This window comes from Miniopterus schreibersii, assembly GCF_964146895.1.
Source record: "Miniopterus schreibersii genome assembly, chromosome: 11".
NCBI classification, from domain to species: domain Eukaryota; kingdom Metazoa; phylum Chordata; class Mammalia; order Chiroptera; family Miniopteridae; genus Miniopterus; species Miniopterus schreibersii.
In genome coordinates, this window is record NC_138111.1 from 27,368,856 (window position 1) to 27,395,755 (window position 26,900).

Here is a 26,900-nt window from a genome sequence, read left to right on the forward strand (position 1 = left end):
TAGGACCTTCCCACCTTGCCTCACTTCATTCTCTTTGGCATGTTCTAGGAAGAAGCTGCCAGGGACAGCTGAAAGGAGATGTTGAGCCACTCTCCATTTTAACGGCTGCTTTGTTAAACCTTCAAATAACTACTTATATGCCAACTATAAGATATACAGTCAACTCTCCATTATTCGTGCAAATGGAGGACATTCAGAATTACAGATAATTAAAATCTCATTTCATTTTTACTTCAAGGTTACTTTTATACTTTCTTTTTAATGTGGGTATATTGCCTGTTCTGGAAATTTACAGCACTTTAAAGCAAGTAATGAAGCCATTCTAAGATTTAACTTAGGAAGAATTTTAAAATTACCCATTTCTCTGTCCTGCTCCATCACAGGTACCCACCTTCCTACTATATCTATTTCTTCCTTCCATCCTAGGAATGGATATGACTTGCACTACAAATTACTTGCCCAAGCTAAGTTTCTCTCTCTCTTTCCCCCTTAGCTGGATTCTCACACCTACCCTGGAAAATGAGGAGAATATGGAATAATGCAAGAAGGAAATATAATTATCTAATTTTTAAAGGGCATTCTGGGAAGAGATTATCCTCAGGAGACTCCCTAATTAGAATGTCATCAGAGAATTTGGTGGAGTACTGTGAGTGGGGTTGGAAAGCCAATTGTCTTTAAAAAGCAGCCACACCTGCTGCTATTTATACACTGCACGGTCCTTGGAGTTTGCAAAACCACAGGTGTCAGTAGCATTGGCCATGCACATGGGTGTGATGGCACAGACCAATTTTCCTTGCCTTCAATCTTTATAGCCAAGATTGGCGCCAGCAGTCTCTCTAGACTGAGCTAATACTATCTGTTACCCCACCCCACAGCCATGTCTTCACTCACCCTGTATGTAGAGAGGTCAATCCTCAGGGAGTTGTGCAGCTGGTCCAGTAGTTTCACAAATCTCTCTTTCTGAGGGTGGGAAACAAATAACAAGGAAAAGAGAAATAATCTGTTTCTGAGCCCCTAAGACTATAAAGAAACAGAGCCATCTCTGGGTGAGGAGGAGACATCGGGCTGGGGACACATCATATCCCATCCCTGCTCCTGAGGAGAATAACAACATGTAAGGAAGAAATAAAATTGATGGTCCCTGTTCCATCTCTTAGCAGCTCTGTCTCAAACTGAGGAATCTTCTCCACTGACAAGTAGAAAGGAAGTCCCTGGGAGGGAAAACAGCTCTTTCTATACAAGAGTCAACAGGAGATGACCAGAGAGTGCACCTCCATCCCTTTGAAACTCTAACTCATCTTAGTCAAATAAAGGGAAACTGCAAACATTCTCTAACTTGTTCCTGAGTTTGTGGTCTCCTAACTTATCTTGGGGTAGCTCAAACATGTTAAATAGTCACAGCCTAGCAGTAATGATGGGAGGCAGAAAGAGTGATGCATATGGAAGGTGATCAGGTTGTCTTGAGTGGGTTTCTCTTTAAACCATACCCACATCATTTCCCTCAGTTTATAAAACATTCTATTTTAATAGTTTATTTTTATAGAAAAGGTATAATTAAATGTGGAATCACATGCCTATAGGCTGTGTGGCACATCACTCTTAGAACTCTTATATTGATTATATTATGTATCTTTAGATATTAAGTCAATATATAATGGCATGTGACAGAATGAAATAAGTATTTGACTGGCTTAATCAATGATATTAATTCATCTACAGAAAGGCTCTAATAACAAGAAAAAGTTGCTAGTACCATAAACAGGGCTCAGAGACCTAGTAGATTTGGGGGTATCCATAATTTTATGCCTAAAGAGGTAATCTTTGTGGTGGGTGAAATGTATTTCATCCACTTTATATTGAAGTTATGTCAGGTGACATTCTGTGTAAAGATTCAACTTCTCAAGTACCTTAACATAGGAAAGAGCACACACTGAATAGAGAAAATAGTCCAAACACTAGAAAAGGGATAGGCTCAGTATACACTGGTATCCTTGCTTAGACAACAGTCTCATGTGAACTTAAGTAGTACGAATCTCTCAGAGAGAGACTGAGTAATATTAAGTAAGCTCCATTTGTGGACCTGCAAGACTAAGAAACATGGAGACTCAGCCACATTCTTGGCCTAACAAGGTTCTACCTGAGCCCAGGTGCGCCCCCCAAACCATAGTGGTGCTATTTTTCTTTCATTTATCTGTGTCTGAGGAGAGTCTATTAGTAAGTCCACATTTCCATATTGAAATAAGAAGAGCCTATTAGCATAGTCTGCATACTCATGAGGAAATAAGTTCACCTACCTAGGTGGCATCTATCTGAACTTTAGGCTCATCAACCAACTTTACAGTACTGATCATTAAAAAATCAAACTTTATTAATTGATAACAAATGGGTAGATATGTTTTACATCACACTCACCCCAAAGTTGGAGGCTGCAAAGCGATCAGATGCAGAGACATTGGTGGAGGCAGTTGTGTGGGCATAGTAGGCATTGATGTTGGCCAGTAAGGTGCTCATCACTGCTGGCACACCAGGACACATGTACTTGGATGACAAACATGCAAAGTGCCTAAAAAACAGCACCCTCAGCCTCAAAGACTCTTCAGGGCTTGCAGCAGAAGCCAAGTAATTAAAAGATCTCATTGATGTGTATGAAACTTCCAACCACCTTGATATAAAAGGATCTTCATAGTTTATTTATTCAAATATACATTCAATGAATGCCTACCATGTGCCAGGCCCTGTGCTAAGTGCTAGAATACAAAGATGTAATAGCCTGGCCCTGGCTGGGTGGCTCAGTTGGTTGGAGCGCTGTCCTGTACACCAAAAAGTTGCATGTTCAATTCCCAGTTAGGGCCCCATACTGGAGGCAACCAATCAATGTTTCTCTCTCACATCGATGTTTCTCTCTCTCTCTCTCTCCATCTTCCTTAAAAAAATCAATAAACATATCCTCGGGGGAAGATTAAAAAACACATAAAAAAACAAAGTTGTGATAGCTTGGCAAAGAAAACAAGTGTTAGAAAGTAAGTCAATAATCCAAAGTATGCTATGCAAAAACACTGTGGAAACATACAGGAAAATCACCTAAATCAGAATGGTTGGGGATTGGAAGGGATTAGAAAAAGACTTCCCAAAGAAGAGATGGTTGAAATAAGCCTTAAAGGATTAGTAAGAATTAATCAAATGGAGAAATGTATAGACAAGGGGAAATTGCATTGGAAAGACAAAGATATTCATGACAGAGTGATTTATTTGGGAAATATCAGTTGGCTATTGTTCAGGTGTTTGATAGAGGAATACCAAGAAATGAGAGAGAAGTAGGTAGAGAATAGATAATAAAAGAGTTTATCCTAAATGCTATAGTAAATTTTTAAGCAAAGGCATAGTGTGACCAGATTAGTCTTTCAGAAAGGCCCCTTTGATGATAAATTGGAAAGAAGACTAGGACAAAGATAAGAATAAGACAGAAAGATCAGTTGAAGAGTTACTGCAATAATTCAGAAAAGAAGCAATAAAGCACTAAGTAGAACAGAAAAATGGTTAAGAGCACACACTCTAGAGTCAGATTCTGGGTTTGAATCTCACCTCTACCATTCACTCACCTTGGACAAATTACTTAAAAGTTCTTTATGTCTGTTTATAATGATACCTACCTCATAGGGTTAATTATGAGTATTAAGTGAGTTAACATTCATAATGTGCTTAAACTAGTGCCTGGGACATAAGGAAATGCTACATAGAAGTTGTTATTATTATCATCATCATTATTGTTGAGCTATAGTAATAGTGATAGATTAAAAACATTTTTGGGAGATAGAATCTAGAGGTTTTAGAGATTGGATACTGGGAGTTAAAGGTACAGTAGTAAGTAAGAAAGAAAAGTTTAGGCTGACTCCTAAATGTTTTTGGACAACTGCATAGAAAATCATTCCATTTACTAAAACAGAGAATATAGAAAGATAAGCATATTTGTGGAGGTTGATGTTGATTTGGAATTTAGCCACACTGAGTTTATACTGCCTGTGGGGATACCCAGGAAGCAGCTGAAAATGGATCTGATATTCAGGAAAAGGCGTGATTTGGAGAAAGTGATCTGGGAGCCCTTAGCCCAAAAGTAGTGGCTGAGGTCACAGGTTGGGATAAGATCATCTAGGGAGAGTGAACAGAGTAAGAATGTCAGCAGGGCCATTCTTAAATCTCATTCCTCACCATATTTCTTCTCTCTGTCTATACTGAACTTCTTGTAACTCCTTGAATGTTCTACGCTCTGATGTATCGTAGCACCTCAGGAAATGCCCTACCAAAAACGCCCTCCCTCCTTTTCTGTATTTCAAGATTCAGTTCAAGTGTCAACTCTTTAATGGCTTCCCTCACAAGCCTCCCCTAAAATTCAGATGCTCTCATAATACTCTGTGATTACTTCTACCATACCACTTATCATATTATATTTGTAATTGTTTGTTTACTGGTCTGTCTCTCCTGCTAGAATGAGTTCCCAAGCACAGAGGCCCTAATATACACATCTTTGTGTTCTCAGCACCTAATGTGTGGCACATAGAAGGAATTCAATAAAAGTTTGCAGAATAAATGAGCACAGCCAGGGCAACAGCTACTCTCTGCTTACCTAGGGCTGCTTTCTGTGCAGCCTCACTAATACACAAACTACACTCTTTTCACAGTAGATGGGAATTTCTGTTATAGGAGTCTTGGTCAACTCCAGACTCAGCTGCTTTCCCTACAGTTAAGTGCCCTCTCCGATATCCACACCAACCTAAGAAAGCTGGTCTGTCACATACATATACATGAACACACATGCCCTATCTCCGCAGGCCTGTGATGTTTAGGCAGGTTTGTCCTTGCATACCCTCCTGTGCCCTTTTCCCTTCTTATGTCTGAACTCTGGGGAAGACAGACAAATACTTTCTTCCTGAGTCACTGATAAACACATTCCCTTTATAGGTATACCCTTTTTGCCTTGGGGCATATACCCACCTCAGAGAGGAAAGCAGTGAGAGGAAAGCAGTGAATCACTGATATTACCCTGCTAAGGACCTGTCTACCCTGTCATTGTGCCTTCATTAGCTACCTTAGGGGTTAGTAGCCACAACCCAAAGCCCCAGGGGAGTCTCACGTCATGGCCTGATATATGGATTCGATGCCATAGCGCATGGCAAATTCATCCACAATTTCCTGGGCAGTCTCATCAAAGTACACCTTCCAGGCATCATCTCCTCGGGCCTCAGGGATCCGGACTCCTCCACTGCCCTGAATGTCTGTGAGGTAATGGAAAAGGTTCTGCAGGAGACAGAGCAAAGAAAGGAGTTTAATATATATTAAAAACAAAAACAAAATCTGGTGTCAAAGCCCAGGGTTCCACAGAAATTTTGCCCTTCAAGTCATCACCCAGTAGCTCCTGTGGCCCCAGTAGGCTGTTTTCACATTTGTGAAAGAGAACTGAGGCTGGGGCTGTTACTTAGGCTGTCCAATAGCACAGTTAGCCAAGGATAAAATAAAAAACAAGCCCCAAGTTTTCAACCACCTAGCAATCCTATTCATTATCACAGGCCCCTCCCAGCACTGCTTTCTGGCACCCCATCTACCAAGGTCTTGCTCACCTCATGGAGACACGTATACTGCACATGATACGGGGCTACCTTCTCCTCCCCCTTGATTTCCACACTGATTTGTAGTCGAATAGCCCCTGAGACGGCTGATTTGTCTGTCCTCTTCTCTAGGAAGGAAAGGAGACTGGAGATTGATACCAATGCAACTACAGACAGTGTGGCAGTCCCCACCCTGGGTATTGACCCAAGCGGTCACCTAACAGGATGAACTCACTCCAGTGACCACATAGTCCACAAACACCCCAAATATTTCCAATAGGAATTCTCCTATTCCATCAGCAAAATAGGGAGCTAAAGGCACTGGGATGAGTGTGAAGATTAAAGGGCTTTCTGAAATCTGGAGACCATCCAGCCAGAGTGAGTTCCTGCCACACCCACTCCTCTGTCCCCCATCTCTACCCATGGTCACTTCTCAGCAGGTAAGGCAGGTTCTGTCTACAGGTACGCTTTAGCGATTGAGTTTTGGGAGACAGGGTTTTCCCCAAGTTCCTCATTCCCTTCCCACCAACTTTCTCTGGTCCTGTTTCCTCACCCAAGTTGTACCAGACATCCATCTCGCCACTCAGTGTCCGAACCTCGATGATGGTTTGGCCAAGGAAATCATCAGACTCTCGCTTCAGCCGCTGCTTTACTCTTGACTTGATGTCATCATCCTCATCCCACACACGAACCTTAATGCGGTCAGAAGAGTTGTGGCACTCACTGTGACAGAATTAGGCAGGCTCTGTTAGGTACAGACCCAGCAGCCCCCATTCCAGTTCCCTCCCAAAGCTTCATTTACACTTGAGGCCCTGCAGAAGAAGAGAAGGAATTAGAGAACAGTGGTACTAAAGCTCCAAGTGAGTCAAGCTATCCCAGCAAATGGCTGTTCATTCTTCATTCTTGGTGGCTCTGTGTACCATTATCCAGTCCTTGTTGCCTTGGGACCACAAAAAAAAAGGGGGGGGGGAGTAATCAAGGATAATTCTGATTTCCTGTGTAGCTAGCTGTATCAACAGCACCAAGAGGAAAACAGCTGGATGGATGCTGCAGAGCCCTAGGAAGCAACTGCTAGTTCCCTCTCCAGAGTTAGTAACGGTGTTAATGTTCACGGTATGTCCACCTTGTCATATCTGCTTAGCTTTCTATCTAGCTCCTCCATCTATTTAAGTATGTGCTTGGTGAACTTCTATCATTCTTTAATACCCACTTGAATGGTCATTTCTTCTTTGGTGTTTGCTTTGGTGAAGGGAGTTTGCCCAGGATCCCCCTCCATCTCACTTTCCCCAAACAGGTGCTTTCTGGGTCCTGTTGTCTCACCCAAAGGTTGTACTTGGTAGAATTTGCTGCTCCTTTCTCTGTCCTCTCATAATATATTTGTACATTCATTAAAATATAATAGTATAACTACTGGTGTACTGAAAAATAATAAATCAACAATGAGCTTCTTGAAGCCAGGGACTGACTGTCTAACTCACATCATGTACAGTGTCTTGTACAGAACAAGGGCTTTGATGAATGGCTTACTAAATGGATAAAAGTGGGAAAAATTGACAAGAGTCAATTCATTTAGAATAAATCATATGGATTCAAGCAAGAACCATTCAAATTCTCAAAGAAACAAGTGCTCCTCTAGTAACTGTTGCCTCTGGATTGGAGAATGATTTTACTAGGCCCCAATCCAAGGAGCCAACAGAAGGTCTCTATAGGGCCAGCCTGCTTCGCTCATTCAGACTCAAAGTCCTGGTCCTGGACCTTAGGGGTGTGACAAAGCATCTGGATTCTCCAGATATTTGTCCAAGTTCCAGGCTAGAGCTTTCAACAACCACTCCTTACTATGATATAAAACAGTCTAATAAAGTGAGATAATAAAAAAAGAATTAGTGGGGTAGGGGTAAGGGAAGCTGAGGCAGAAAGAAAAGCAGAACTCTTTTAGGTGAACTGAAAACTTCCCCAGACCACAGTTTTCTTCCTTCACGCCAGAATTATCCAGTTGTAGGACAAGGACATTCCTTCCCCACTCCCCAGAAGACCCTAACCCTTCCTAGGCAGGGTGGCAGTGCTGGGAGGTACACAACAGGGTGGTCAGTCCCTGGCTCTGTCACTGAGCAGTAGTAAAACCTTTCTAATGCTATAAAAAGCAGTATGAAGTGTCCAGAGGCCCCTTTAATAACCCTAGTTAAGATAGGGCTTGAGTACAGTAATCCTGATACAACAGTCCATGAGAAGAGAACCAGAAAAAAAATGTCCACTGCCCAACTAAAGCATGTGAGAAATGGGTTTTCTCCACTGCCTCTGTCCAATCCCTCTTAGGGGCCAAGCAGTTAACAGTTAATGTTGCTCCCCAAATACACATAATCCCGGGTAAGACAAAGACCTCTGTGACTTACAAATGGAATTTCTCCTCCCAAACAGGATTCAGGTTCCCAAAAATGGTCTTGGTACGCTTCTTGGTTTTGCCTACTTGAACAGTCACATAAGGGTCACTGGATCCTGTCTTGTCCTTGGCTTGTAGGCCCTGGGCACACACCACTGCAACCCAAATACAAAGAGGAGGAGACTTCAGAGTATGCCCCAGAAGTCAGAAATCCTCTATAGCAGGACTCATATGTTCACCATCTTAGAGAAGCCTCTCTCTGCTTCTTGCACAGGAACCCTAATCTTCTCACTCCTCCAAATCTATCCTTGTCCTAAGCCACTAGCCTTTCCTTCAAAGCCTAGTCCAAGAATCCAAGCTCCCCATCAAAACCCTAACTGACCACTTATCCCTGAACTGTTCCTTACTACCTCTGATTTATGCACGCTTCAACCACACCACTCAGCTAATAAACCACTGGTTAACTATTCTCTGATCTCCTACCAGTCCCCTTTTTCCAACCCCCAGCTCTTATCAGATTGTTAACCATGTCTTTAATATCAGATTGTTACCAAATCCTTCTATTATCACTCATATTGTTTATAGGTGCCAGTCTTACCTCTCCCAGCCCCCTAGAACCATGGCCTCATGATGAGGCCCTTCCTCTTTCCCTCAGTTTTGTCTTCTTTCTCCCCAGCCCCTTGCTCCCTCACACTTAGGTGACTTCTTCCCTAGGCTCCTCCCCATAGCCCAGGGCTTCCTGTCTCCTCACACTTTGGCCTGCTCACCAGTGATAGTAATCTTGGCTGACCATTTGGAGGTGCCATCCAGCACACTCTGCTTCACTGTCTTCATCTGTTGCACATGGGCAACTTTGCTCACAGTGAAGACATCCCGGATAACTTCAAAGATCTCTGGCTTATTCCGCTCTCGGATCTTCATACGGTCCTTCATGGCCATGATAATGTTCTGGGTCCGGTCCTCAGCTCCATGTTTACAGCTCTTTTCTGCAGCCCCTGAAGGATGGCAAGAGACAGAAAGTAAGGTAACCAACAGGCCATCTATAAGATTAAGGGTCAGGCTGAGGAATGGAGCCTGGGAGAGGTCACTGAGGAGTGGGAGAAGCTTAGGAAGACTGGGATATCCCTGGGAAAAGTGAATCACTTCTGAGGACTGCTGGAGTTTAAAATGCAGTTCGGCCTGGCCAGGCGTGGCTCAACGGTTGAGCATCAACCTAGGATCCAGGCGATCAGGGTTCGATTCCCAGTCAGGGCACATGCCCTGGTTGTGGGCTTGATCAATGACTCTCTCATCATTGATGTTTCTATTTCTCTCTCTCCCTCTCCTTTCCTCTCTCTGAAATCAATAAAGATATATTTAAAAATTAAAAATAAAATAAAAAAATAAAATGCAGTTCAGCCCGGCCGGACATGGCTCAGCAGTTGAGCATGGACCTAGGATCAAGGAGATTGCAGTTCGATTCCCGGTGAGGGCACATGCCCAGGTTGCGGGCTTGATCCCCAGTAAGGGGCATGCAGGAGGCAGCCAATCAATGACGACTCTCTTATCATTGATATTTCAACTCTCTCCTTCTCCCTTCCTCTCTCTGAAATCAATAAAGATATATATATATTTTAAAAACTATAAAAACAAAAAAATGCACAACAAAATGCAATGCAAAGGGTAGTAAAAACTTGATAAATGTCATGGGGGGGTTATTATATTATTCTATGTTGGTATATATTAAATTTTTCATCAAAAAATAAGGAAACAAAAAAATGTAGCTCAGACTGCAGTTGGCTTTGTCTTTTTTCCACTTACATGGTGGTTGAGATTAGACCTTTCAAGTCTAATGCTCAAATATCACCAAGGGATAGCTCAGTTACCATAGAGGGGTGGTGGGTGGGCATGACATCTCCACCAATCTCATCCAACTTCCGAGCTATGATACAAACCCCAGAGCTGGTCACAGCACACAGTTTCTGTCCCATGGCTCCAGTGCCTTTAATCTCAGAAAATAGTGTGGTATGGTGAAAAAAGTATGGCCAGATAGAGTTAAGTTCAAATCCTGAATCCACTACTCCTAGCTGAGTAAACTGGTAAACTGGTTTCTTTTAAGAGAAGAAAACAGCACTTTTCTCTCAGGGTGGTATGAAGCATTACATCAACATGTATAAAGCATCTAGCCCAATGCCTCACACCTAGTAGGTACTCAATAAATGGTCACTATTATTATTACTACCATCATTATCTTAGCAGGATGGCGAAGGCCATCATCACTGGCAGTGACCCTAGCCAATTCATCTCAAAGACTAGCAGGCTTTCCCTGCTGCCCTAAGAATTATGAAAGAACAGACTCCTCCAGTGTATTTCATCAACCAGGCTTCTTAGAAACCATGCTTCAGCTTTATTGGCCCTGCAGACTGGCTCTTACCTCTCTCTAGTCTCCAAAGGCTTAGGCCTTTACTACAAAACCTGGAGCAAAAAATAAAGGCCAACATCTGCATCGTAAACCTGGGAGGATGGCAAGCAGATTTTCTGTCCAGGGAGGCCCATAAAAGGGCATTTCATTACACTATGCTTTATAGAATACTTAGGTAGAAGATATTTGCTGATAAATTGACCTGGGCTGCATCCATTTAGTATATCCCATGCAACGCTATTTCCTTGGCTTGGAACTTCTGAAAGGCCCTTGAGGAGATGATTGACACCCTTGCTTACACAGCATTTCAGAAGGTTTCCAGCAAGCAACCAGCTTGGCTGTTAGCAATTAAAGCAAGGACCTGTTGGCACCTGTGCCTGATACCCCCTCGTGATGGGTTTGGGCAGTCATCACAAGCATTCATCTTCAGGCCACCTTTTCAGAGCCCCATCTCTTCCACTGATTTGTTCTACCTGTCTCTTCATGTCTACTGTAGTCATGCCACTGGCACCAATCTAGGGCTCTTCAAAGAAGGACATTTTTCTTCTTCTTTTTTTGGCATTGTATTTTATTTATTTTTCCTTTTTATTGAATTTATAGGGTGACTCTAGTTAACAAAATTATACAGATTTCAGTGCACAATTCCACAACACATACTCTGTACACTGCATTGTGTGTTCACCACCCCAAGTCAAGTCTCCTTCCATCACCATTTACCCTCTCTATACCCTCCTCCACCTCCTTCCCCGGCCCCCAGCAATCATCACACTATTGTCTGTGTCCATGAGTTTTTCCTTTTTTTTCTTTTTTGTTCAATCCCTTCACCAACCCCCTTCCAGCTCCCCAACTCCACTGCTCTCCCCCAGCAGCTGTCAGCCTGCTTTCTATCTGAGTCTGTCTCTATTTTGCTTGTCAGTTCATTTTGCTCATTAGGTTCCACATATGAGTGAAATCATATGGTACTTGCCTTTCTCTGACTGATTTATTTCGCTTAGTATAATACTCTCCAGGTTTTTCCATGGTGTCCCATAGGGTGAGATCTTTCTTTCTTTTTTTTTTTTTTTAATCAGCTGCATAGTATTCCATTGTGCAAATGTGGCACAGCTTTTTTTATTCACTTATCTACTGATGGGCACTTGGGCAGTTTCCAGATCTTAGCTATTATAAATAATGCTGCTATGAACATAGGGGTGCATATATTCTTTCTGATTGGTGTTTTGGGATTCTTAGGATATATTCCCAGAAGTGGGATTGCTGGTTCAAATGGTAGCTCCATTTTTAATTTTTTGAGGTAACGCCATACTGCTTTCGACAGTGGCTGCACCGGTCTGCATTCTCACCAACAGGGCACAAGGGTTCCCTTTTCTCCCCATCCTCATCAACACTGTTGTTTGTTGATTTATTGATGATAGCCATTCTGACAGGTATGAGGTGGTATTTCATTGTGGTTTTAATTTGCATTTCTCTGATGATTTGTGACGTTGAGCATCTTTTACATATGTCTATTGGCCATCTGTATGTCCTTTTTGGAGAAGTGACTATTCAGGTCTTTTGCCCATTTTTAAATTGGATTATTTGGGTTTTCTGACTTTGACTTTTACAAGTTCTTTATAAATTTTGGTTATTAATCCCTTATCAGATGTCTCATTGGCAAATATGTTCTCTTATTCAGTGGGAGAACATAGTTTTTTCTTTTTTTCCTCTTTTGCTTTTCATTTTATTTTGTTGATGGTTTCCTTTACTGTGCAAAAAGTTTTCAGTTTGATGTAGTCCCACTTGTTTATTTTTCTCTTTTGTTTTCGTTGCCCAAGGAGATGTATCAGAAAAAATATTGCTATGAGAGCTGTCCAAAATTTTACTGCCTATAGTTTTCAAAGAAGGACATTTTAAGTGAATAATTCCTCAAGGCCTCTTCCTAGGTCCATTTTATGTCACATATCTTTCCTTGAGATAATGAAAGGCTTGTGAGTCTAAAGGTGACATTCCTTTCTCCTACCATAATCATTAAAGCTTTCATTGCTATGGCTTGGCTCTGAGTGACACCTGGAGCGGTGAGAAACTGCTTTTCCAATCCCCACCCCTGGGTCTGGCAGGAGCAGAGCAAGGAGACAAGAATGTGGAATGCTACCACCTCCAAAACAAAAACAAGACAGATATTTCCTTCCCCCACCCCCCATGAAGGCAGCAAAGAACACATATTTAGTCAGGGCCTTGGGTTTCTAACACATTCTCTTCCAGGACCTCTGCCTGATCCATTTGAAACTTCTGTTCCTGGCACTGTTGTTTAAAAGCTGCATCTATAAGCAAGGAATAAATGCTTCCTTTCTTGGATTCTAGGGTCTAGACCTCAGGAAGTTCCTCTCCAAAGGCTGGAACCTCACAAAATTCTCTCTCTTCATTAGTTTTGGTCCCCAATTAAACATGCTCTAGCCATCTGGGCACTGTGGTCACTGTGGTGTGTACACTGCTCAAGAGCAGCCTCTGGGATCATCTGAATCCTGAGGAGATTCTAGTTCCACCAAAGGGCCACAGAAAGCTCAAATAATTCTTCCTAAAGGTGCTTAAGAGGGTGTTATAAAACCTGTTATTTGGAAAGGCAATGCCCCTTGACTCAGGATCCTACATTCTCTGAAAAGGAAAGAGCTTCAGAATCAGGTAGACTGGAGGAATGATGTCCAGCCATCCTAGCTCTTCGCTGACAGATTACTTTGGAGAGGTCCTGTTGCCCATGCTCCCCACCCCACATTCCGCAGGAGCACTCACGCTGTAGGCAGTCGGCGTTAAGCAGATCCTGGCACTTCTCATGGCACTTGACACCACACTCGCTGCAGCGCATGCCCTGCCGGGCAATGCCCCAGAGCAGGCCTTCACACTCATAGCAGTAGGTTGGGGTAGTGGCAGTCCAGACCTCAAAGTTGTGGGGTGTGGTGCACGAGATGGGGTAGATTAAGGCCTGTAGGGTTTTCTTATACACATGGGATTTCTGAAAGACACATACCCACCAGTGACTTTAGGTCTCCGCCGGGAGATACCAGAACTGAGACCTTGTCGGGCAATCAAGACCCAGGCTTCCCCTTGGTAGTGGAGAAGATGCTCTAGATTGACCCAGCACATAGCCCAGCCTGGCAGAAAGAAGCCCCCAAATGTCCTGTGCTCCTGGTCATGCAAGACAGGTCTCACTTGAATACTGGGTCTGAGCCTTGTCCCAGCATTCAAGCTTTCTTGGGAAACAGGGGGTACCAGACCCACTATAATACCCCAAGTTCAGTGGTCACATGCTCACACAAGACTTGGGTTTACCCCTGGCCTGGACCCTTGCCTTTCCCAGTGTGGAAGACTGAGACCCAATGCTATCTATCTGTTCCATTAACGATGTATGCCCAATACTCTTGAATTCTCAATTAGTATGGCTATAGAGATGATCAGCAGTAGATGGCTAGATCTTTAGGCCAATGGATTCATGAAAGCCCCTGGGTCACTTACCAGCTCTTCATCCTTGAGAGAGGTGCGGGTAGCCATTGCAGAAGTAATCCCTGCCTTTCGGGACTGGACCAATGACTGTAAGAGAAGACCTGCTCTCAGTCCTGGCTACCACCAAGGACTGACAAAGTCCTGGGAAGGGAGTTTCAGTGACCAAAGCAAACCGACTATAACTTACTGCCTTCTATTTTTACCATTATTCACAGGGACTGCCCACAGGTAATAGATAACAGCATTCCAGGCTAAGATCCAAACCCAAGGTCCTCAGAAGACTGTTCTAACAATATTAGAACAGCATTTCTCTCAGGGTACCTATCATCCAAAGAGTTTCTCTTTCTTCACTATTTTTAGGTATCTTACCCCTTGTTTATGGAAAAGCAAAGAAAAATGAAGAGTTTAGAATTACAGTAGGAAGGAGGTCATTAAGAATAGAATAAACACACAACTCCATCATAGTTACATTCAAGAACCATCCTGAGAATGATCCCATGCTATCATCCATCCCCACACCACACCCACACAATCCCAGGTGGCTGTAGAGGTCAGCAGCTCAAATGAGCAGGGGACTAGACAAGTGAAAGAGGCAATGTACCCTCAGTCAAATCAAGCAGGGCAAGGGGTTGAGTATGAGAGTTAGGGCTGCCCTGCTTGCCAGGCTCTTATATAGAGGGGTCCCACATATGCTGAGCCCAAGCTTTAAGGGCAGCCCATGGAGAGGCACATAGTTTCCCTAATGCAGTGGACACTGGGAGGGAAGAATTAAAATATCAGTCTAAGCAGAAGGAACACTTAGGAGGGGCCAGGTAGTTTGAGATATGTACTCTTATAGAGGTTAGAAAAGGACTCTGGAGACACTCACCATTGCCTGTGCAGAGGAAAGCAGAAAAAGGAACAACATGATGTTAAAGCTCCCCCAGGGCATAAAACAAAAAAAACCTTCAGAGGCAACTGAGAGGTTCTTCCCTATAGTGCAATGTGGGGAACACATTCTAAAACCTTCTGCCTCTATCCACTAAAAACTGTCTTCAATTCAGACAGCTGGCTATGGCCGAAGGTCTAAGGCTTCTACTCTATGAAGAGTTATGCCAGAAAGTGAAATAAAGGCAAGGTTAAAAGATGGAGGAGGGGAAATTAGAAATGACTAAGACACTGCTTTCCAACCAGTTAAGCAAAGAGGAGGTGGTGGGCAAGAGGGAGTAGAGGGTGAGAAAAAATAGGGAGAAAAGAAAGAACAAAGAGAAAAAAGGGGAGACAGAAGACAATGAAAAAAGGTAATAAAGAAGAGAGAAATCAGCCTGGCTGGGCATGGCTCAGTGGTTGAGCGTCGACCTAGGATCCGGGCGATCGGGGTTCGATTCCTGGTCAGGGCACATGCCCGGGTTGCGGGCTGCAGCCGATCAATGACTCTCTCATCATTGATGTTTCTATCTCTCTCTCTCCCCCTCCTTTCCTCTCTCTGAAATCAATAAAGATATATTAAAAAAAAAAAAAAAAAAGAAAGAAAGGAGGAAAAAGAGAAAGGAAAAGATACACAAATAGTAGGAAAGAAAAAATAATTAATAGAAAATGGCAGAGGATAGTTCCATTCAGCCAACTAAGGAGAAAGAAATGGGGCGGGGGGGCGGAGTACCAGCAGAGAATGGAGGAGAAATGGGAAAAGAGGTGGATAGAAAAAAAACAGACTAAATAGGGAGAAGAAAATAGGAGCGGAAATGGTAACAAGAAAAAGGGTTAAAGTCGTACTGAACATCTAGCCTTAGAGCTCTAGCTCCACTGGAGATCCTGAGCTCCACTCTATCCGCACTATCCACTCTGCTATGGAAAATTCCTTAAGCTGATCCTACCTCAGGAAGTATAACCCAAAATGGAGGTCCTGAGATCAGCTTTAACACCTAAGCCCATTTCAATTCAATTAGACAAATTTGTATCATTACCTCTCAGTGCTAGACACTGACTTAAGAACTAGGGGCACAGAGATAGTCTAGAAAGCTTATGTCTTGGGAGGAGACTGTCACTTGACTTCCAAGAAGAAGTTGTACCAGCCATGCTCATTACATACTGAGCTCAATGATCTAGGTCAGCGCTAGAGGCAGTTTCCATTCTAAGTCATCAAAAAAAAAGGCTGTACAGATACCTAGAATAATTAGATACCTAGAAGACAACCATGGAGCCCAGCTTTGAGGGCCCAAGCTATAAATGTTCTATGTGGGAGCTTGAGCTCATAAAGAACGTTGGGCTCTGAATAGGGAGGTAAAACAAAGTCTCACTGAAGCCATCGCTAAGTCTCGGTAAGTCTTTAAATGGTTGGTCTTCAGACCAATACTTGTCACTAAATGGATCACTACCAGTTCTGATAGCTTCCAAGGCCCAATGGGGGATACTGCAAGGATACAACCTTAGCCTGCACAAGAGTTTTACTCACCAGATCGCTGACAAGTGGCAGTGGCTTCTTTCTACGTAGATCTGGCATACTGTCAATGCCATAGAGCCCTCCAGCTGGCCTGAGGAGGGAAGGAAATATGTCAGAACCTTCAGTCCTGTCCATTCTCCTTGCTCACCTTCTCCCCAGAGGAAGATGTGCCTTTAAGGGGGGTAAGGAAGACAGCAAGTGAGGGAAATAAAGCAATGGGATGATAAGCAATGGAATCTGCTCTCAGAGTGCCCATCTCCTACGGTTTTAGCCAAGGACCTAGAGCTCTTTTATCCCATAGTCAAGGCACCTCTGTTTATCTGAAGGACGTTATGCTCCATAAGGTAGGAACTGATGGTTAAGAGGGCTATTCTCTACACTCAGGCCAGAGACACTGCTCCCCAAAGCTAAGTCTTTCTTGGCCTGTGCTACAACAGAACACATAGGAATAGCTCTACAGAAGAGCTGCTGCCTGGGCAAACAAGACTACCAAATAATGATATATACAAGATCTTCTCCATCCTGAAGAAAAAGGGTCTCCATGGAAAGAGGAGCTCACATAATAAAGTGGAATCAGGGGAGGTGGGATAGGAGACTTCTAAAAGGCTGTTTAAAGAAAAGAAAAGGAAAAAAGAGATCATTTTAGAAGGAAACAGCAAAAGGACTCAGTGTCTGGCCTAGCCCTATGGATACATCAATAGAAAAAATTATAGCTGGAGCAACTGGAGATTTCGAAAATTTTTATACCTTTTCTATGTTTATTAATTTATTATTCTTTGCCTGTTCTTCCTTAACAATATCCAATAAAAATACAGAGAATGTCCCCAAAAGAACACCATCGTCACATTGAAATAACTGAGATTTTATCCCCAACTCTTCTACTAACTCTACATGTCCTCTGCCAAAATTCCCTCCTCTTTTTGGGTCTTGGTGTCACTTCTATAAAATTGGGGAGATGAACTACAAAATTTCTCTGACCTTTTGGAAGCTGTCATTCTGAGTCTCAATGAAAAGAACTCATGTACTTGGTTTTAATGAGAGCAATGGGGTGGGAAGCATGGGGTGGCTGGGTTATACACCATGGCTGGTCTGAAAAGAGGTTTATCTCAGAAGAATAAGTAGGTACTGCCAGCTGTATAGCCAAAAAATGGAGCCACATATTGGGTCAAGGCCTAGAGTTGGAACAGGCAACCTGACATGTTGATTTCTAATGAAGTCGCTTCCTGAGTACAGGCAGTGAGCTTTGTTTTCAGTGAGACTACCAGGCCTAGGGAAGTTCTAACCTTGTGGCAGCTTCCAAGAACTGAGCTGAAGGAAGGAAAGACAACAACAGGGAGGCACTTAGAAAATCACTGCATGGTTCCATTTAAAAACAACTTGGATATGTTCCATTGGTGTGCATGTATTTTAGAAATTATTAGAGGAAAAAAGCTAAAGCCCTGAAGAAGGGCTGTTGAAGAGTAGCTGGTGCCATGAATTTGTGGCTAATTCTAAAAACCATAATATGCACCACTTAAGCCAAGAAATTTTTTGCAACACAGATGAGCTTTTGATAAAAGAAGAAAGAGTAGTTCATTCACATGATTAACTCTTGATTTAAAAGAAATCACAAGGAAAGGGAACACATAAAATGTAGCAGATAACTTTATGATCTGATCTTTTTTCTCCCCTGGTCATGATGAAGAGGAGGCAGCCACTGAGAATTCTAACGTCAGAAGGCCTTTGTGGCAGAGAAGAAAGATACCGACAAATAATTGGCAGTAGAGGTGGGGGGAGTGAGGGTAGAGAGGCACTTAAGCTAGTCAGTTACAAGCAGCAGTTGAGCAGCTTAAAATGACTCTGCTGCAATCACATGGGTCTGAAACTCCCAGTCAAGAAGCACAGACAGAACACACAGAGCTCATAAAGGATGCTACTTATGTCTTGACTAGAGTGAAATGGAATAAGGGTGACTCACAACAGCTGAAGCAGGACAGAGCCCAGGAGAAATCTAATCAACAGTGACCACCCTATTGACAATGGAATGGAAAGAAACTCTTCAAATGCAGGTATTTGTCTGGTTTCCTCATTCTTCTACCTGAAGAGTGTATCACCCTATGATGCAATGGGTCAGAAATTCCAGAGGCAAGAATGGGGGAGCCCTAAAGCTCCCTCCCCTGCTCCAGGGAACCACTTGGCAAAGCTCTCTCTTCTGCCTCTAAGTAACCAGTTTACAGAGTTCTCTCCTCAGCCCCAAAGAACCAACCAACCTCTAGAGTAGAACATCTTTCCCCAGGATCAAGTGTGTAAAGCTGTTTCTCCTGTTCCCAGGGGAAAATCTAAAAGCAGCATGAGAGTCTGTAAAAAATCCACAGAGACCTTGCAGGGAATCACTTACCCTTCTGGGGGCCACTGGGGCAAAGAGGAGTCACCATCATCTGGAATCTTTAAAAACAGAGAGAAAAAAGTTAGATCTTAGGAAAGAAGGGAGACCACCAGCTTTCTTTGGTCAGGCAGTTAAGCAGTAAAGTAGGAAGCTCAGAGAAGTGTAGGTCACATACACCATGTGGTGACATAGCTAGCCTGTTATCTAAGCCAATGCCCTGACTAGCCAAAGGCAACAAGCAGGCTGCTGAAATGAGCAGTATTTCATCTCCCCTTCCCCCAGGGAAGAGGAAGGATATAAGGCCAAGCTCACTGAGATCCCAGGGCTAACGTCCACTGGGACTGCGAGAGCTGCCAAAACTTATATCCCTCTCACACAGCCCATTAGTATCAGTAACCAAAGCCAGGAAAAAGGTCCACTTAGGCTTCCAGGCCTCACTAAAGCAAAAAGACAACTTCATATAGAGTCTGGTCTTCTTCCAGTTATATTCCTAAATTCCTTTGACTGTCCCAGAGTTATACCTGGTCTTTCTAAATTCCTATCTCTTGTGATTTGACTTGGCTTAGGTTCCTTGAAGCCCAAACTCATTGACACTGAATATACTCTACATTTGATAAGTTCTATATTACCAGGGACTCCAGGACAGATTAGACATTTGGTTATTACTCTGGCAAATTTTATGAGTTCTCTAATGAGAAGTTGATCATTGAGGTACCAAATAATTCAAGGAAGGAAACAGGTCGAAAATAATTTTTAAAGGTTTCTGTACCAAAAAACCCCAAAGCAAATCCTCTGGCAGGGTACAGAGTTCTAAAGTTGCCAGGGCTCTCCAGAGAACCAATGGTAAATACTGTTTAGGCTCAAGGGACCTAGTGCTAGCAGGATGGGGCATCCTGCTCTGCTTTGTTCCCCTCCACCACAACCAACTTCCCTGCCACCTGAAGCATGGGGTCCCACTAACTATCCCAGAGCAAATGAGCTCCAGAAGTAAGTTGCTTTGGACAGGGAGTGAAGTTTTGGGAGAGCTAAACATGGGAGAAGTTATAGACAGAATGAGGCAAGACAGAGTTTAGAAAAGGGAGAGGTAGGACAGGTTAATGGGTGATACGAAAGTTGGCATTAACTACCCTAGGTCAGCAGTAGGCTCAAAATGAACTTTGGATTTAGGACCCTTCTCAGTAAAAAACCCTTCTCATGTTGTCTGTGCTCTAATCAAGCCTATCTACCTCATGTCCCGGTTCTGTGGGTGGGATACTGGTAAAGAAATGGCCAGACCCAAAAGGCAGCCAGAAGTGACTGAAGCAAGTCTCCTAAGGTTGTCTTTGAGTGGTGGACATCCCTAAATCCCCAGATCCTACCAACCAGAATTTTTATTCCCTTTGGAAACAGTTACTGTGCTGAGCAGATTTTTATTTCCTACCTAGAATTAAATGCTTGCCAGAAACCACTGGGCTTAAGGAAATAAAGTCACAAAAAGTCTTTGGGAGCCAGGGTTCACTGTCTCAGATCATACACATTTCTTGTGCTTAGAGGATACAATGGGTCTGCAGAAGCCTGCATACATAGCATACAACATGCACACACAGGGCACTGAAGGAGTGAAAGGGAGGTCTAGACAAAGTATCCACAGGAGGTACATTCATAGACACAACTTGTGCCTGAGAGAAACACAAGATGAGCATGGATCCTGCTCTATAGAGTGCTATAGAACATGTGTGCACACTCATTTGGGAGAGGGTTCAGTGTTCACTAGGGCCCGAATCTCAGGCAAAGCAAACCCTCACAGTCTTTAAGAACCAGTGCTTGCAGGCACAGAGCATTAGTATAGTATGCATTCACATGGCATAAGGGAACCACATCACAGGTCTACAGAAGCTTGTGTTCACAAAGAGGCCAGGAAATCTGCTTAGAAGCACATTCACACTTAGGGCCACAGGAGAGGCACAAAATGCCTGCAGCAACTCTTGCTCTCAAATACAAAGTGCCGATGCGTGCTGGGCTCAGAGAGGGTTTACAGCATATGCCAGGCTGCAGCAACAAGTAGAAAATGGACACACACTGTGCAAAGTAAGAGAGGAAGAGGGCAATCAGTGTCTGGGGGAAGTCGAACTGAGTGCAAGTATAAGCACACATGCTACAATGAATGTGCACCATGCTGGCACACACATTCTCACACTGTGCTCCAGGGATGTCTACAGGAACACAAACAAGCATGGAGCATGCACACACACTGCTTTCAGGAAAATAACCCTATCTGCACAGCCAAAGCTCAGAGGCACAGATCATGTGCGTGCACACGCACAGGCATACACCCACACATACACACACCATGCCCAGGAGAGAGGGGTAGAGAATAGACAACAAAAAGGGCCCAAAAGGCCAGAGGCACAACCTGAAGGGCTCCTCGCTTTCCTTCTGCAAGGAGGGAAAGAGCAGAAAAAAAGGGCAGAGAGGTTAGTAGATTCAGTCCTATATCAGGGAACCCAAAGAAAATGCCAGCTAAACCTCAAGAGACATGGAGGAGAGGGGGAAGTGCTCTGAACAACTGGGTAGTTCACAAAGTCCACCTTCTAGAATCTTATGTTGCTGGCCTCTGCTTTTATAGTTTAGAACATACCGAGTTTGGCTACTCAAACCAAAGGACAAAGTCTGTCTGGGGATTCCGGTCACCCTTTTACACTTTCCAAAGTAGCCTGCATATAGGGTCAGGGCTACCAGGGCCCCAAGACCTGCTTTGTTACCAAGGGCCACTCCAACAGGCTATCTGAGCTGGCTAAGCACAGATGAGTTTGTTCCTTCCTCAGAAGGTATATGAGCTCACTCTGGATCTGGGTAAGTCCTCAAACCCCCAAATCCTGGGAGCTGAGTCCTTTCCATTTTAATGCAGGGTTGGCCACGCACTTGCTCAGCAAGCCCTGGCCTATTTTCTCAGAGCCTAGGTTAAGTTAGGCCATGTTAAGGCCTAGAGTTAAGGCCAGGACCAGGATGCTCAAAGGCTATAGACCTGGGGTCATCAACTGACCACTGCCCTAACAGAAGTCACCATGATCTGGATGATAAAGCCATGACTTTAATCTCAGGCCTGATTACCTATCAAATCTAGAACAATATTCTAAAGGAAACGGATGCTTCCAGAAGGATCCAAATAAGCCACAGTAGAAGAAATATAAAGTTTCCTTCCTATTCGTTAGAGACTACATTGCCTTCAAGGCCACACATAGGCCCATAGCCTTTCTTCTCTATAAAGTCCAACTATCTGGGCCCATCAGCTCCCCTCCACTTTTTTTTCCCTCCCTTTAAAGACTTACTGATGTCACATAACAAGTAGAAGGGAGAATCATAGAAACTAATAAGTTCCCAATTTTTCAAGCCACTTATGACCTGACAGAAGAACCGTAATCCTCCAAAACAGCACAGCTACAGGAAGGAGGGTGAGATGAAAAAGACACTTCCTGGATGTCGGGAGGGGGGGGACACCATATCTCTTTCTTCATCTATTCCCTACCTCTCCGAAAACACTCTGTTCTCTTTGAAAAGACAGTTAGGCCAGGAACACTTTAATTGACCGTGTGACTCAAACTGGAAAGGTTTCTTTTCTCCTCCACTGTCTTAATACATTTTACACATCACGTCAAAGTTACTTTGATTGTGTCCTTCTGTTCTTTCCAGAGTTCCCCATTATGCCTAAAGAATAAAATCCACTCTGTTGACAAGGCCATCAAGGCTCTCCCTGATCTGCCCTCTCACATCTACTCGGTGGGCTCAGTCTTAATTCTTAAGACTTAGCTTAAATGTAAATGCCTCTGTAAAAATTTTCTTTATATGCCTTCCCATCATGTGACAGTGGTACCCACACTTCTAAATGCACACTTCTATGACAGTATGTTGCCAGTACTGTTTCATTGTAATTGTCTGTATAAACATCTCCCTTTATACACAGTGAATTTCTTGAGAGCAAGACTTTTATGTATATAAAACCTTTGTAATACGAAGGACTAGCATATATCCTAGCATTTGTAAGTAGTTAAAGAAATCTGAACTTTCAGGTCTTAAAAGCAACACCTTCTCTAAGAAAATGTCTCTTGCCATCACCAGAGAACAGATAGATCTCTTAGCCAGTAGTCTGTACCATTTTCCAGAAACCAAGGCACTGTTCTACTAATTCTTCAATTTGCCCCACCCACTGGACAAACATAAAAAAACACACAAAAAAATGACAACAAAACCACACCTTTTCCTGTTAAGAACTAAATTCCTAAAATGCCTTAGGATTTTTCCACTCAGACTTAGTTTTCAGTTTAAATGATACATGCCTAAGAAACACCTGCTTTGTAGGAAAATCCCCGACCCCTAAGAATGGTCTCACTCTTCCAGACAGTCCATTTTATGAGGAAGTGACATACTTCCTCATAGTTAAAACAATCTTAACCTCCTTGTACTTGACAGTCTAAAGACTTGAGGTACTGAGTTTATTTAAGCCTGCATTTCCTAATCTGTAAAAAGTGGATAAAAACAGCTACCTCCAAGGTTATTGCAGGGATTCGTTTCTTCAACAAATACTTATTGAGAACATATTGCATACTAAGCACTGTTCTCTGTGCCAGCGATGCAGCAGTAAATGAAACAAACTCCCTGATCTTGAGATGCTTCTATTCTAATAAGAGGAGCAGACAATTAATAATGATGGTAAAGATGAGGATAATAGCTAACACTAAGAGAACACATTATGTATCTGGCATTTTATTTGAGTAAGCTCATTTATTTCTCATAACAACTTTACTGGATAAATAGTATTACTCTCTCAACTTCTTTGTTGATCAAACTGAAGATCAGAGAGGTTAAGAAACTTGCCTAAAGTCACAGCAAGTGGCAAAACCAAATTCAAAACAGGCATCCTGGTTCCAGAATCTGGAACTATATATACCATATCACGTGTGATAGGGATTCTGCTGAAAAATTCAGGTTAGGGGCGAAGATAATGTCTCCTGTGATCATGTTACAATTGCTATTAAAATTTCCTAAAAGGCCCGGCCAGGCGTGGCTCAGCGGTTGAGCGTCGACCTAGGATCCGGGGATCGGGGTTCGAGTCCCGGTCGGGGCACATGTGCGGGTTGTGGGCTCGATCAATGACTCTCTCATCATTGATGTTTCTGTCTCTCTCTTCCTTTCCTTTCCTCTCTCTGAGATCAATAAAGATATATTTAAAAAAAAATAATTCATAGAAGGTTATAAGAAGGCCCCATTGATAAAGTGACATCTAAGCAGAGACATGAAGGAAATGAGTACAGAAGCTATTCAGAATTGTAGGAGAAAAGTATTCTAGTCAGAGAACATACAGTAAATGCAAAGCCTGAGGTGAGAGCATAATTGGCGTGAAGGAACAGCAAGTCTGCAAGAGAGCCAGTTCAAATAGGGCTCTACAGGCCCTTATAAACACTTTGTCTTTCTTTCTGAGACAGAAAATCACTGGAGGGTTGTGAGAAGAGAAGTGATATGATCTGACTCATGTTTTATAAGGATTACTCTGATTGCTGTGGGGAGAACAGACTATAGAAGAATAAGGGCAGAAGCAGGGAGACCAGGTAGACTAATGCAATCATCTAGACAGAAGAAAATGGTGGCTTAGACAAGGATGACAGTGGTAGAGACAGAGACAGTGGTAAAATTCAGGATTTTTTTAAAAGGTAGAGCAGGCAGAGTTTACTAATTGATTAGATGTCGGTTGTGAGAGAAAAGAAGTGAAGAATGACTCTGGATTTGGGCACAAGCAGCTGCAAGGATACAGCTGGCATTTACTGTTAAGGAAGACTAGAAAAAAAGCAAGTTTGGCAGGGACTTGAAGTACAGAAGCAGTTTGGTTTGGGATATGTCAAATCTGTAATTTCTATTTACATCCAAATATATTAAGTAGATGTGGAATCTGGTGTTCATGAAGATTCTGGGCCAGAGATATAAATCTGGGAAAGCTTATGAAACCCGTGAGATTGGAAGAGATTACCTAGGAGACAAGTATGAACTTAAAAAAAGTAGTGAGGCCTGAATCCTGGGATACTACAAGGTTGGGAAGGTGAGGAGGGACCAACAAAGATGACTGAGAAGGAATGATCAATAATGTTTGGGGGAGAACCAAGACTAAGAGGTGCTCTGAAAGTCAAGTGAAGGAAGCATTTCCAAAAGAAGGACTTGGGGCATAAGGTCAGTCTAAAGATCAATGGAATAAAATCGGAGTCCAGAAATAAACTCTTACATTTATGGTCAGTTGATTTTCAACAAGGGTACCAAGACCATTCAATAGAGAAAGAATAGTCTTTCCCAGCAAATGGGGCTGAGATAACTAGATATCCACATGCAAAAGAATGAAGTTGTACCCCTATCTTACATCATCTATAAATATTAACTCAAATGGATCATATACCTAAAATGTAAGAGCTAACACTGTAAAACATTTAGAAAAAAAACACATAACAGTAAATCTCTATGACCTTAGATTAGACAATGGTTAATTAGCTATGAAACCAAAAACACAATCAACACAAGAAAAAAAAATTTGAACTCCATCAAAACTTCACTTAAAACTTTTGCACTCTACTTCATTATGATGGCTATTACAAAAACTCCACGAACAAACAGGAAGTAAAAAATGTTGGCAAGGATGTGAAGAAGTTGAAACCTTTGTGTACTGTTGGTGGGAATGTAAAGAGGTATGGCCACTGTGGAAAACAATATAGCTATGCCTCAAAAAAAAAATCAGAATTACTATATGATCCAGCAATTCACTTCTGGGTACACACCCAAAATATAAATGAAAGCAAGGACTTAAACAGATATTTGCACACCCATGTTCACAGCAGCATGATTCACAACAGCCAAAAGGTCTAAGTAACCTAACTAAGACCAATAAATGAATGGATAAACAAAATGTGGTATGTGTGCATACAAATGAAATACCATTCAGGAAGGACATTTTGACACATGCTACAACCTGGATGAACATTATGCAAAGTGAAATTAGCCAGTCACAAGAGGATGTGTTTGCTCCCACTTATATGAAGTACCTAGAGCGGTCAAATTTATGGAGACAGAAAGTATAATGGTGGTTGTCAGTGGTGAGGGGTGAGGGAGAGGAAAACAGAGAGCTTAATGAGTACAGAGTTTCAGGTGGGGAAGATTAAAAAGTTCTGGAGATTGGATGGTGGTGATGGTTGCACAACAATATGAATAAACTTAAAATGGTTAAAATGATAAATTTTGTTATGTATATGTTACCACAATAATTAAAAATAAAACATTTATGCTTCAAAGGACACCATCAAGAAAGTAAAAAGAGCCCGACCGGTGTGGCTCAGTGGCTGAGCACTGACCTATGACCCAGGAGATGAAGGTTCAATTCTAGGTCAGGGCACATGCCTGGGCTGCGGCCTTAATCCCCAGCAGGGGTCGTGGAGACAGCCAATCAATAATTCTCTCTCATCATTGATGTTTCTACCTCTCCCTCTCCCTTCCTCTCTTTAAAATCAATTTAAAAATTTAATATAAAAAAATTTAAAAAAGAAAGTAGAAAGAAAACCCACAGATTGGAGGAAAATATTTACAAATCATATATAAGGGACTTATATCCATAATATTTAAAGAACTCTTACAACTTGACAACAAAAAGACAACTCAATTAAAAAATGTGTAAAGGATTTAAGTAGACATTTCTCCAAAGAAAATATAAAATGGCCAATAAGCACATGAAAATATGTTCAACATCATTAGACACTAGTGAAATGCAAATCAAAACCACAGTAAGATACTACTCACACCCACTAGGATGGCTATAATAAAAAACACAGACATTAACAAGTGTTGGCAAGGATGTGAAGAAATTAGAACTTTCTACATGTAAAATGGAAACTGGAAAACAGTCTGGCAGTTCCTCAAAAATGTTAAACAGATTTACCATATGACCCAGCAATTCCACTTCTAGGTATATACCCAAGAGAACTGAAAACATGTTCACACAAAAACTTGTACACAAATATCCTTGGCAACATTATTCTTAATAGCCAAAACATGGTTTTTTAAAAAAACACCCAAATGTCCATCAAATGATGAGTGGATAAATAAAATGTGACGTACCTATACAATGGAATATTGTTTGACCACAAAAAGCAATAAAGTACTGACCCATGTTACAACATGAGTGAATCTTGAAAACATTGTGCTGAGTGGAAGAAACCAGTCACAAAAGTCTATATATGGCCTTTGTATGAATCCATGTATTT

General features: G+C 42.4%; 1 protein-coding gene across 5 annotated transcripts in view; it reads right to left on the bottom strand.

The window, feature by feature from the left end:
• The window catches only part of UNC13B (unc-13 homolog B), a gene marked incomplete at its 5' end in the record, with an annotated part of 145,656 nt that overhangs the window by 17,758 nt on the left and 100,998 nt on the right, over positions 1–26,900 (bottom strand). For 3 of the 5 annotated variants that reach the window (XM_081151120.1, XM_081151121.1, XM_081151119.1), the window contains 11 exons: positions 892–960; positions 2,413–2,563; positions 5,129–5,292; positions 5,613–5,728; positions 6,154–6,323; positions 7,991–8,132; positions 8,745–8,972; positions 13,142–13,361; positions 13,862–13,936; positions 16,281–16,359; positions 18,646–18,692. In XM_081151120.1, the coding sequence (XP_081007246.1) occupies positions 892–960; positions 2,413–2,563; positions 5,129–5,292; positions 5,613–5,728; positions 6,154–6,323; positions 7,991–8,132; positions 8,745–8,972; positions 13,142–13,361; positions 13,862–13,936; positions 16,281–16,359; positions 18,646–18,692 (1,461 nt within the window). Of the gene's footprint in view, positions 1–891; positions 961–2,412; positions 2,564–5,128; positions 5,293–5,612; positions 5,729–6,153; positions 6,324–7,990; positions 8,133–8,744; positions 8,973–13,141; positions 13,362–13,861; positions 13,937–16,280; positions 16,360–18,645; positions 18,693–21,025; positions 21,049–26,900 lie in introns of all 5 variants that reach the window. The other 2 variants (XM_081151118.1, XM_081151117.1) reach the window with 1 other exon arrangement.